The sequence below is a fragment of the Calliopsis andreniformis genome, chromosome 3, assembly GCF_051401765.1.
Source record: "Calliopsis andreniformis isolate RMS-2024a chromosome 3, iyCalAndr_principal, whole genome shotgun sequence".
NCBI lineage: Eukaryota > Metazoa > Arthropoda > Insecta > Hymenoptera > Andrenidae > Calliopsis > Calliopsis andreniformis.
The window spans coordinates 8,706,738-8,720,357 of NC_135064.1; the positions used below are offsets into that span (position 1 = coordinate 8,706,738).

A 13,620-nucleotide genomic window follows, 5' to 3' on the forward strand; every position below is an offset into this window, starting at 1 on the left:
CGGTATGAATAGAAGTGCGTAGAGTTAAAGTTAAAGTTACAGGCAAAGGTGAAGGTAAAATAAAGGTAATGGTAACAGTAACAATAATGGTAATGGTAAAGGTCACTCCTAGTTTTCTCGTGACGTGAGGGTACCAGCGTTACTTCGAAGACTGTAAGCTAAAAGATTGATTACTGTTACGAAAGCAGAGGAGCAACGATCCGGAACCGCTTCAGATTAGTTTTTGCACGTTCTCCCGCATCTCTCGACTCATCCCACCCTGATATAGTTCCTACGAATTGTTGTGAAACGCATCGGCGCTTATCACGTGACGTAGGTTCACTATTTTTACGTTTTCATTTCCTCCAAAATATTCGAAACGTAGCAATAGTTTCGAGAACAATTCATGCAAGACTTTTACTTTGAAAATTATATGCATATGAGGCAATTAATTTTGAAGCAGATCATTTGAGATTCTACAGTCATTTCAGAGTAAGAGACACCGATTTCCTGGTTCTCATTTTTTGATATTTGTTTTAGTACGCAGTTTTATTCACGAGATACGCGACTTTGAATTTCAGAAAGTAAGTGAAAACCTCCAAGACTTCAGACTTCCAAAAAGAAAGTAACCTTCTTTTCATGAACTCTTATTTGAAGAAGAGAAGAAAATTACAAAAAGACTGTATTCACTTGATTTCATTCCTCGCAATTTTATCTTGCCTTGTCAAATAAATAGAGTAATAAAAGGAACGCATTGTCAATTATTTACTAAAATTTAAAGTAATGTAAAACAGTTACTAAACAGATGATGAATTGAAGATGATACCAAGTTCAAAATGAATGTGTATAGCTTTAAGAGGACTTATATTGAAGGCAGAATTATTAAACACATTATTCTATATTTAAAATTAATAGATATCATAAATATCGACATGGTTACAATATTTTTTGGGAAGATGTTAAGTTCTTCGTGAATGTAATATTTTTTCGGCTAATTTTTGTCGCAATTACAGTAAAAACGGGTGAGATTAAAGATTAATATTATTATTATCAATTTTTTTTATTTAAACTTCTATGAATCGTGCTGAATAAACACTCTAACAAGCAGTTACCATATCCACCTTGATGAAAAGTCTACAAAGGGACAGCACACGAGTCTGAAACTGGTGTGTATCTAAACCAGTACACAGCGGGCACAAAAGGGTTAATCCTTTACCTATTAAAGACCCTTCAAAGTGACCCTAATTTTAGGTAAAGTTGCTTGTGACCTATCATTTTACTAATAGCATGTATTCCTTATTCTAGTGCACTGTCTTTGGAAGTCTTATGAATTTATTTTTTTCTGTATTTTTAATTTCACATCTGTGTATACAAATATGAAATGTTTAATCAACAAGTTTACAGGAAATTAATTTTCCACTGCACCTTGCAAAAAAATTGATTAGGAAGTGAATGAGAAAAATTGCTCAAAGAGTCACTGTGAAAAACTGATGAAAGAGTGATAGAATGCATATGCATTGTGACTTACAATTCGCCCACATACATATATACAGAAAATCATTTGTAAAAACACATATTCAGTGTATCTAATGTTTCATTATATTTCAGTATATCAATATCTCCTTTCATCCGAATTTTTTCATTCGTTATCACTTCTCATTTCTGTTCAGTTTCCTCATTTTTAACACAAAAAATCGGCACATGAATATTTGAATTTAAAGTTGAGCCGCTGATATTAAACTTATATAATAGCTGCCACTTAAAAGCTTCTAACTTCGGTATTTTTCTCAATTTTGAAATGTTTATTTAACTGCGTATTTTTCGAGCATCAAAAAAGTGAAAAATCTAACAAAATCGAATTTTTCAAAACACGAGAGCGGAACTTTTCCTTAAAGGTCTTTGGTAAACAAATTCGTCAGTTATAATATATAAGCTAAATCTTGATTATAACATTCATTAAATCTTTATTAAATCATAATAAATATTATAAAATAGAACCTAAATCTTGTAAAAAATCATCTCTCCCATAAATTCATTTTATAAAGTTTTGACTTCCTGTTACACGTTGATTAAGAGGTTCACATATACACCGTAGGCAATTGTGCTATTCTACATCACCTGATTTAAGGTAACCACGCACGTGGCGTGACAGATGAGGTTTTAACGAACCCAAATAGCTCTGTTGATTCCAGATAATTCCAAAAGTTACCAATAAAAGCGTAGAACAAACGCTACTGTCCCTTCACGTGTAACCACATTCGCGAAGGGAGTGCATCACCTCTGACCCGTTTAGAAAAAAAGTCTATCAAATGCGGATCATCGATTTTAAGAGAAGATACGGAGTACAAAGAAAGCAGACTCGTTTTCCAACGATTACACGAGCGAACGAGCCGCGCGAAGGAATCTATAGGACACCACCTAAAGCAGTGTTGTTCCCTTGTCTTTCTGCTACCCGAATCCCCTCAGAGCTGTCCTTTTCCCCCTTGCTGTTGGTCTCTTTATCGGATGAGTTAGGGAATCCTCGCTTCGTTTACTCTACGTCAACCAGCCAGTTGACCTCGACGGCTCGCAACGCTTGTTCGTTAAGTTGCGAACCTTCTACCGATCAATTTGAAACTTTGATACCGAGCATGCATGAGAAATGTAATTCTGCCGCGAAAGTCATGGGAACTTTGTTATCGACTGCATTTCGGCAAAGTGTTATTCATGTTCAGTATTCAATAGGATTTGAACGGAACAGTGGGGAAGAGGGTAGCTCTCTGTCTAGTTAACACCTATAGACACAGTGGCAATAAATGTGATGTACAATATTCGGCAATTTGAAATCATTTTCAAAATTAAGGGAAATGAAACTTATCTTGTTTGAGGTAGAATTAAAATAAAAATAAATAATTGTACAGAATAGTGCATACGTCACTTCCTCGTTTAAACCTTAAATGTATTTAACATAGTATGATACAGTATACGACAGTATACAGTATACATAGTATTGATCATGTACTTCTATTAGGTCGTTTCATAAATAATGTAAATATTACATTTTTCTTGTAAAGGATAAAGTAAAATAACTGTTTGTACAGAGTGTTCGACAACAGATGTCAACAGTTTTAAGAACTGATTCTATGTATCAAAATAAGAAGAAAATTAAGAATGTCGAAAGTACATTTGAAGCTTCTTTTCCAGGTTATTAGTTGCTGAGAAAACGATGGAAATACACGTGAAGTTTGTCTGACTTGAACACACATCCTACTAACATCATTATGTCTGACAATAAACGAGCTGGCTAAAGCAACGCCGACAGTAGAATATATAAGTCTCAAGTCAGACAAAATTCTCACACATTTTAGGTGTACGAATTTTTCACAATTAATAACTCTGAAACGACGTCCCAAACCTAACATTGACATTTTTCACTTTCGTTTTATTTTGACATGTAGAATGATCTCCTAAAATTTCTGACACTTCTTGTCGAACATCCTGTATGTGCTTCCTATTAACTTCTACAATACTATCTTAACTCCCAATGTCTCTTAAATAAAAATTTATTTGTATTGAAAATTCGTAAAAAACTATTAGTTTAGGAAATATTTTGACCACAATATTGCAAAGTGCAAAGTTCATATCGCTCTGTGCCGTTTCAGAACAGTAAACATTAGAAACTGATATGTATCGCTTTGCAATATTACGATTATGATTTTTTAGAAAATGAATTTGTTATCTAAATAGATTAATATTTACTTTTTTATAGGCAATGATGAGTTGCTTTAATTAAAACGTTAAAAATGATAAAAAAACGTATGTGACCTTTCTATCTAATTAGCCTAGAATACATCTCCCTCGAAACCATTCAACACTACCTTAATTATTTATTCTCGCAACAAATAATTTATGATAACTTAATTTGCAATAATAAATTAAAATAGAACATTTCATATTAAAAGTTACCTATTTTAAAGTGCAATGTAAGTGGAACCATAAGCTTAATCAAACATTTTCTTAAGCCTAATAGACAGTAATCCAAGACTAAAGGGATTAAGGGGTGAATAAAAAAAACTAATCGAGGCAAGACGAAGAGTATGAAAATGAATTTCCAGCGCCCAGGGATGCCATGTCGAAAGAGACCACCAGTATGAGAATGAGTTGAGGTAGGGAATAACGGAGGTGATAACGTGCTTCGAGCCCCAAGTTGCGACGTCAAGAGGCGTTTTAATTAAGTCATACGGTCGACACGGTTTACCGCATCGTTTAAGCTTACAAAGAGATATCTCTATGCGCTGATTTGCATCTACGTGTTACGTTTCGACTTCAAGTTTCGCGTTGGAACTCTCCCTACGTGACTTGAATTTATATTTATATAGTTAGATCGATCATATCGCGCTCTGTCCCGCGAAATTCAAATAAATGACATTTTACAATCAACCGCGCGACTATACTTTGGTACTCTGTGTATTACTTTCACTCGCTGGTGCTTCCTCTCGTGCACGCAATGAACACAGCTAAAGAATAAGAAGAAAGGACAAGGGAAAAGCGTTCATAAACGAACGTTGAATTAAATGATCGCGCAGGAGTCACGACAAGAAGGAAATTGCGTTTTACTTTTACTTTTCGTTTAGAATTCATAAAGCACGAATTTGATGGGACATAAGAAAGGTGCTCGTTCCTTTTATGAGAAGCAGCGATATATTGTACGTCTTACAGTGAATAACAAATTTGTCAAAGCAAAAAGGCAGAATCAGTGACCAGCGAGTACAGTTTTAGAAAATAGGTATAAATGTTTCGAACTCGAAAAGTCCTATGCCATACAAATGTAATAAGTTTCAAAGATTTTGTATATTCGATTTACCAACCAGCCTGTTGTCTTCGGGCTAAACACAAGCGGCAACGATAGGTATGCAATTGAGTTTCGTGTGAAGCTTTCTATCAAACGCAAAGAGAGTATCGATGTGTCGTGTCCACCGATCCCTAGATCGTTTTATTCTAGACGAATTGCTGTGGTCCTTTATGACCACTGAATTCGAATATCGATGACGTTTGTCAGCCGCAGGTAACTGACAGACGTTTTTCGTTTATACCGTAGTGGACCAAACTCGTTCAGAGTCCAGAGTCTAGGCTCTTTTTAGAATTTTTACGTACGAACGATACCTACGGAGGGCGTGTATCACAGAATATCGATACATGAATATATCGCTTACAGAGATAATAATAGCAGCGAGTATTTATAAAAGGGAGAATGATCGATGAATGAAGGTACGAAAAGGAATGATACGCTTCTTTTTTGCAGTATGATCGTTCATTCGATTCTACTATTGGTAGTGGCAACTACTCTCATACACGCGGATTCTTCCTCGTCGGACAATGCCCCTTCTGTCAAACGTGGACCTATGGGCTTCCAGGGAATGCGCGGAAAGAAGGATCTCGTGTCCTCGGAGCACGATGAGTTTTCTAAGCGAGCGCCCATGGGCTTCCAGGTAAAGATAATGAAATTTAATAGATAATGGTGGTTTCCTAGTCTATATGTTATGAAATAGTAGATATAGCTCATGTAACACAGAGACGTCTTAAAGATATCCAGTAAAGTCCTAAAGATGCCTGAAGATGCCTAAAAGCAGTAACTGAGACATCCGATGTTACAAATTAGTGTCTTTAGGACGTCTTAAAGGACATTCATAAGACACAGTATATGAACGTACAGGCAAAGAATAGACGTCTTTAAGACGTTCATATAGTGTGTCTTTAAGACGTACGCTGTTGGATATTTTTAAGACGTCCAAATCATATCGTAAGACGTTCATTAAGGCATACAATGCACATCAAATAGACGTCTTCGAGACGTCATGTGCTATCTGGTAGCTGATATATCAATGAACGTGTCTGGTTCTGAAGGTGTTACACTACTCTACCTCAGTTACACTACTCTATTTTTAAAACAAAGACAATTTCACAAATCTACAATAATGAAACTATTCACCTGATCGAAATGAAATTTTTAAAATGAATAGGATGTACAATAAACTGTATGAAAAATATACTTTTATATACAATGTGTCTTTTGTATTTGCGTCGTCACGCGTACGGTATGCTTATGACAGTGATTCTATTAAGACTGTGTGAACATGAAAATGAACTAACATTATTATTTTTAAATTGTACCGGCTGTTGCGCGACACAGGAAATTTTTGAAATTAAAATAACTGTAGAAGCAATGACATTTTGAAGAAAAAGTATGTTATCCAATAAATATTCTTTTTAGTATTTCAAAACTAATTACGACATAAAAAAAATCTTTCGCTATATGATACGAAATTTATTTAAAAATACCTCGTAGTACAAATTTTTAAAAAAATGGAAACAATTGTGGAAACATAACTGAAACATAAAAAAATTTCCAATTTTTAAAGCTACCAAAGTAACGTAACGCTTTGAGATTAAGTTTCAAAGTCATACTTCCGGCTTTTAAAAAAACACATCATTTTTAAAAACCATTCAGTAAATAATTTTCATATTTAAGACACCTATACATGCATTCCTTTTCTTCTACTACTTACATATAAATATTGATAATTTTCAAAATTAAAAACATGTAATACGTAATACGTAACGTTTAATGTATTCCCATAATTACTCTGACAAATTTTTAGTTTATGTAGCCAAGAATTGAACAACTTACTTAGAAACTCAACTGATCATCTTTTAAATAATTAACTCTATCGTATCAGTTTGTTCATGTACTTCAAGCTGAGTTTTAAAATACATTATTTACCACATCGTCAGCTTTCCAGGCTTTTTATTTTACGGAGTTAGTTTACTCTCTTGAGGAACTTACTTAAGCAAACTGAAATCCATTTTGCATAACCGAACGCAGAAAACACTAACATTATTTTCTACACATACAATTTGTTTCTTCGTGCTTAAAAAAGTTTAATAATGTTATGTATTAATTATAGGGTATGCGTGGGAAAAAGGATTCGATAATGACCGATGTTGAAAACGAACTTTTCTCGGAAGTCGCGAACAACAAGCGTGCCCCAATGGGATTCCAAGGTATGAGGGGTAAAAAAGACGGGCTAATGCCAGATTTCGAGGACTCTTATTTTTCCGGCGATGAATACGAGAAAAGAGCGCCAATGGGTTTCCAGAGCACCAGAGGGAAAAAAACCTTGCTAGGAGATGAATATTATAAACGTGCTCCGATGGGATTCCAAGGGATGAGAGGCAAGAAGTCTCTCGAAGAGGTAAGCAGACTTCCGATTAAATTCATTCGAGATGAGAATTAAAAAAAATATTCACTCTTTTGACGGTATCAGTTTATTCCGTGTGATCGTGTACGATCGCTTCGTCAAGCAAAAATAATACAAAAGCCTAATTTATTTTATCCGAAAGATTATTAAATTGAAAATTTGTCTTAAACATTATGGTGTATCGCATCCAAATATTGTATAATAAGATCATATGGTCGTACAACAACATCACCTTGTGTACTTACTTACATAATTATATCTACAGTAGTGTATAAACAAACGTTTAGAATTGATTTTTGTATGTACATATGAGTACCCATTAATAACTTCTATAATAGATTTTTTACTTTATATCGATAGGATTATCCATACTGAGGTACTTTCACATTCTGTATAACATAAATACTTAATAATATTTTTGTATGAATTTTTAAATCGTATTAACTTCGTAAAATGAGTGTATTTCTTCATATTGCTTACTTTTTTAACTTTCTTTTAGTGCCACTCTACATCTACTGTACACAGCTGGTAAGGTTGCACACGAAACACGTATTGGCATAATAAGTAATAATTTTCAGGGAATACGTCGATTCAATTAGTAGTTATGACCACTTTGGTCATTAATACACTACGTCCGAAAGTATATGTGAAATCAGATGCAATCTTACCAGCTCTGTACAGTATTAAACTGTCAGTGTTTGTTAACGCTGTCAATGTCATCTAGAACTAGCTTTTGATCTTACACTATTCATATAACAAATTAATATTTAGTGTACAGATCAGACGCCATAATGGTATTTAATGTCACCTCAACAGATTTTGGAGGAGATTGAAAAGAGAGCCATGATGGGATTCCAAGGTGCAGGTGCCAAGATGCCATACACGTCCGATTATCCAGACGAATCAGCAAGGAGAAGTATAGTGGCAGGACATCAAGATGTCCGCGATAGAAAGGAGGAAATCGTGGGAGATTGGGGAAAAAGGGCCCCCATGGGTTTCCAAGGTATGAGGGGCAAGAAAATGATTTTCGACGCGATAGAGGAACTCGAGAAACGAGCTGTTACAGGTTTTCATGTGAGTAAACGTTTGTTACATAACCATCATTCATTCATGATAAACGCATTGCTCGCATAAACACCACTTTTTTATCGACCATATAAGTACTTTGCATTTCATACGAGAATCACTCGAGCTTGAATCAATATTGAGTTGGCTCTAGTTTCATGCACCAATAACATTAAGCACTTTTTTATTTCTGCTCCGCGGTGTTTCGAAATACGTAACACTTGAAACGTGAAATCATTAATATTTCTGAATTATTTTCAACACGTACCGTGTCCTGTGGATTTACCAATAGGAAAAATATGCAGTTTATATCACGAATACTGTAACATCATTATTACATTTAAGGAATTGTATATTGCTGTCTTAATTTTTAAACCGTCTTGCATTAGGGTGGAACTACATAGAGTGAGCAGAACTTTGCTTACTTGTGACTTCTAACACAGGAGAAACATTTTTTTATAATGCTACTTATGATATCACAATTTTTATTTTTGAAAATTGGGATAGTATTTTATTATATATTTCTATAATGCAATCTTTTTACAAAATATGGGGAAAAGATGACAAACATCGGAAAACATAAGTAGATACATAATTTTGTTCTAAACGAATATACGAAGAATTATCATTATTTTTAACGTTAAGAACTTAAAAGGTTAATATGTACAAAATCTGTTAAAGATGCTTATTAATAAAGTTATCAGCAATAACTGAAAGAATAAAAATAAGTTTCCTTCAGTATTAAAAAAATCATAAAAGTTTAATTTACGTATTCCACATTATTGTACATCGTTCAAAACTACTCAATGATTTGTATTTTTGAATTGAAAATCGTAGTTTCATGCAGGAAGATATATTTTTAAATACTATTTCTAAAACCTAGTAAATTTTACATAAATCGAATTTTCATTTAAAAAAAAAGACTTCACAAATTATGCACAATAATTAAGCAGCTTCTAGAATCTTATAAAGGGCCCAGAAATCCCAAAATTCCACAGTAACATGGTACGTGTTAAGTATGAATAAATTCATGCGTTAAGAAAACCCTTAAAAACCTTGATAGGGGATGCGAGGTAAAGAAGACACGTTCGACAATTACGTAGATTACCCGGTCGAACCTTTCGATTACGTGAAACGGGGTGCAGATTTTCAAGATACGGAAGGCAGCGAGTACTTTAAAAGGGCTCGAATAGGTTTCCACGGAATGAGAGGTAAAAGGGACGCGTCAGAGATGTACAGGCCCAGTTCAAACATTGTGAGAACGACGATGGACTATCAAGGTAAATCGCGGAACGTAATCGTAAAAAGGAATACAATTAAATGTCCCCGAGTGATGCGCGCATCGCATTCTACATTTTCGTTATTTCTTTTTTTACGAACTTCTCTTTCACCTTTGTAGGGCCAGACAATCGAGGAAACGACTTGGCAGCGTACGAAATTGAGAAACGGACTCCCTTCAGATATCTCGGAGTGCGAGGTAAGAAGAATCCACGATGGGAGTTTCGAGGGAAGTTCGTCGGAGTCAGAGGCAAAAAGTCATCGTCTTTACTGGGTCGACCCATTTTTTAATGTGTCTGGTGACATGAAAAGGACGCACGGGGATGGAAATTCGTTGACGTCATTAGGTGATTTAGTTAGTTCTACTTGTTCATTTATAACATTGTCCTATCATTATCGAAGCTTATTACAGTCAGTACAGAAATTAATATTATGTGTGATTGTATTCAATTATTGATGCACTTACAATTACCCTACACTTCTCAAAACCTGCTTCCTTTCCATCCGACCCTAAAAACTTCTCCCAAAATATTTCTACTTGTTTGTGTTAGCACGTAAAATGTAAAATAAGAAGCGATACTAATAAAAAGTGGTTTTTAACTGTCCACTTCCGATTCCTTTGATTTTGTTTGATGTTATACAAGAGCGAAAAATAATTCGCTCTTCATATTTATCATGACAAAATTTATAAGACGTGATGCGAAAAGTTATATTGCTGATCTACAGATCATTATAGACTTTGGTAAAAATTTAATTTACGTCATAACTAGAAGTATGGATGATGTTCTCATCACCCTTGTCAAGGGTTAAACTACCCCTAATCGTTTAAATACATACTTATTGAAAAAACTTAAAACCTTTAAAAAATTCATAAAATCCATAAGAAACCTCACAATTAGATAGAAATTATTTTGTTATGACAAATTAGTGAATTTATAACCTCCTACCCTATTGGGGCCTGGGCGAGGGGGTGAACCACCCCTAATTAATTAACTACTACTAGCTTACTACGAACTTGTTCATGTAAAGATTATTCAAGAAAGAAAGAAATAAAGTAAATTCATGCAATGACTATTTTGTGAAAATTGAGTACCAAATGATGATGACAATTACAATTTTGCTTATTGAGAAAATAACCCTCAAGTGCCTAGTTATCTTACTGTCAACAATACATACCCATAAGTATACAATTACTTAAATTTTATTTTGAATTTTTTACAAGACATGTAGATACAGTTTATGAAATGATTTATTTTAAGATGTTACTGTAATTCTTACGATTAATATTTGTCATAAAAATAGTATGTTATTATGTATTATGTTATATTAGATATCATTTTATAACAACAAATTTAATTTTAAAATATTTGTATTTATTTACTATATAAAAGCATTGACTAATTAGGAATGGTTCACCCCCCAGACCCTAATAGTGGTAGAAGGTTATAAATTCACTAATTTGTTATAACAAAATAATTTATATCATATTGTAAGGTTTCATATAGATTTTATAAATTTCCTTACAGGCTTTAAGTCTTTTATACTAGTATACATTTAACGATTAGGGGTTGTTTACCCCTTGATACAGGTGACTGATGACAAGAACATCATCCATACAGCTAATTATGACACAAATTAAATTTATCTCAAATTTTATAATGATCTTTTAAGTCAGAAATAAATGTTGGCATGATAAATATGAAAACGAGCAAAAATATAAAAACACGTAATTCTTATTTTTCGGTCCTCTACGTGTATAACATAGGTATTTAAAAATCAAAGCAATTCGAGGCGAATATCTACAAACCATTTCTTGTGAGTACATATTTATAAGATAACTTAACTCCTCAAAGGCGGAATACTTTTAGCTAGATTGCTCCATTGTGCAAACGGAGAAAAATTTCGATTATTAAAAAATGATACAGTATTTTTACAATGACTGAAAATATATTTCAAAAAATTCTGTTAAAAAGGAGCATAATATGATACATATTATAAGCATTTTATATTATGACGTACGTCCATCGTTCCTGAGGGGTTAATAACTTATAAATGTAGAATAAAATTGTTCTTTAAACTTAGCTTTTAAATACGCGAAGTTAGTATTTGTTTGCATTATTTTTTTTATTTGGAATCATATTGTAAATACAAAACTCCTTGTATTTTGCCACTAGTGATCATGAATAGATATACAAATTCGAAGTAGATTGCATGATATTTTTTATGAAAAGAAGTACTTGAATTTTTCATAAGAAAGATTGCTTTTGGTTCCAGGTATTCAACGGTAGTACTACAGCTCTTATCAGCATTAATTATGCATCACTACCATCATCACCACTACTACCACTACTATTATTACTAGTGTGTCATATTAGTTTTCTTGTCCGAACGGATATTAAATTGATCGAATTAGTAAACATCAACGTGAAAACAGGGTGCGTCAGTTTCATCATGACTGTTAAAATCAGGATGCTTGTTGCAAGAAAATATTCTACATTGATGCTAAACTGAACTTTATGAACTAGTTTCATTTTGATTCGTATCTTTCTACACAGTCATACAAAGAGAATTTTATCCATTTCTGTTTCTTCCTTATTGGACATTTCTGTTAAAAAATAACATAGGCGACGAATATCCTTTTATCTACGAAAGTAACATAATACAAGAGATGGGAGTGAAGAGTAAGTTCTATTGGTAAGGATTCTATTTTCCGCTGAATATTAAGTCATCGATATGTATATATGTAGAATACGTATATAGAAACTTATGCTTCGAGGGAGTCAAACATTGGCAAGCAACTTTTTAGTTCGCGTGCTCGGTTGCAAAAGTGACTTCATGTCATTAACACTATCCCACATTAGACGACGAATATTTGGTCAGTGTCGCATGTTGAAAATATCGCATTCGTTTTGAATTAAGAACACAAGAAACTGATATTGTTACATAGAAGGCATACGCATACAGCAGACCCAAAACTGCAAGTGTATTTTGAGCCTGATGTATAACGTATTTAATGTCACTCATGAGGTGTGTCATGAAAAAGTAAGCTCTGACAAACAAGCATTAGTATCTTGGTTGAAATATAACAAACTTATGGAGCAGTTAAACCAGTTATCTTGCCATACTCCTTTATATTCAAAAATATTTGATATATGCAATCCAGATATTCAGTGTATACTGTATACCAACAAATAAGCACTAACGTACTTTTATCCGTTAGTTGGCTTGTCATTGTTACATTGGAAAATTCCTTATGGACCATGTTCTTTATTAGGGTATACATATGTTTATTTATAAATATGTACGTTTGTAAGTGTAAGAGGTAGGATTGGCAGAAAGTGGAAAAGTGTGTACATGGTTTTTGAACATGAGACTGGTGTAATGATTGTATAGAAGTATTTTGTTAGAGCTTAGAGTATTTTTTGATATCATTTTTCTTTGATTCCCATTTCTCGAGGACCGTTATAAAGCTTATTGTAGATAATTTTGAGAGGAATCTGTACAATCATTGCATTTTCATAATGATGAGAATTTATGTGAGTTCTCATATGGTTTGTACGTAAAAAAGAAGCTTTAGATAAATTGGAGAATGGGGGAGAATACTGCATAAGTTATTTGGTCTTCTAATTAATACCAAGTAAGCAATGTTGCAATTTGTGCAAGACTTATTTAGATCTTATGCTATTGTACCAATGCAGTATAAAGAATAAAGAAAAGGGGATTATATGGTGTACAAATGTATCTGCAAATTAAAGAAATTATCCTGTATACATACATCATATGCTATTTGGTAGATACAATGTATGTCTATGTACCTGTGAGTAATTAAATACATATCAATAAAAGCATTCCATTATGTTGATAGATGTAATTGATACTTATAACCCTTTAATGCTAAATTAGATTTTATATTATAAAATTAATTATCCAAGTAAATTAAAATATTTGTATTATCAATCATAAATGCAATAATATATTACAAATATTAAAAAAAGAATAAGTAGCCTACATCATGATATAGAGAAAAACTGTTAGTAAGATAGAAATTTTACAATATACA

The 13,620-nt window shown here is 33.2% G+C and overlaps 1 protein-coding gene across 1 annotated transcript in view; it reads left to right on the forward strand.

Annotated features, from left to right (window-relative positions):
• Positions 1-13,422, forward strand: part of Tk (tachykinin) — a 39,904-nt gene extending 26,482 nt beyond the window's left edge. The window contains exons 2-7 of the mRNA XM_076375079.1: positions 5,261-5,447; positions 6,924-7,211; positions 8,034-8,291; positions 9,346-9,562; positions 9,682-9,907; positions 11,835-13,422. Of these exons, the coding sequence (XP_076231194.1) occupies positions 5,262-5,447; positions 6,924-7,211; positions 8,034-8,291; positions 9,346-9,562; positions 9,682-9,851 (1,119 nt within the window). The 5' untranslated portion in view covers position 5,261 and the 3' untranslated portion in view covers positions 9,852-9,907; positions 11,835-13,422. The remainder of the gene's footprint in view (positions 1-5,260; positions 5,448-6,923; positions 7,212-8,033; positions 8,292-9,345; positions 9,563-9,681; positions 9,908-11,834) is intronic.
• Positions 13,423-13,620: the final 198 nt, after the last annotated feature.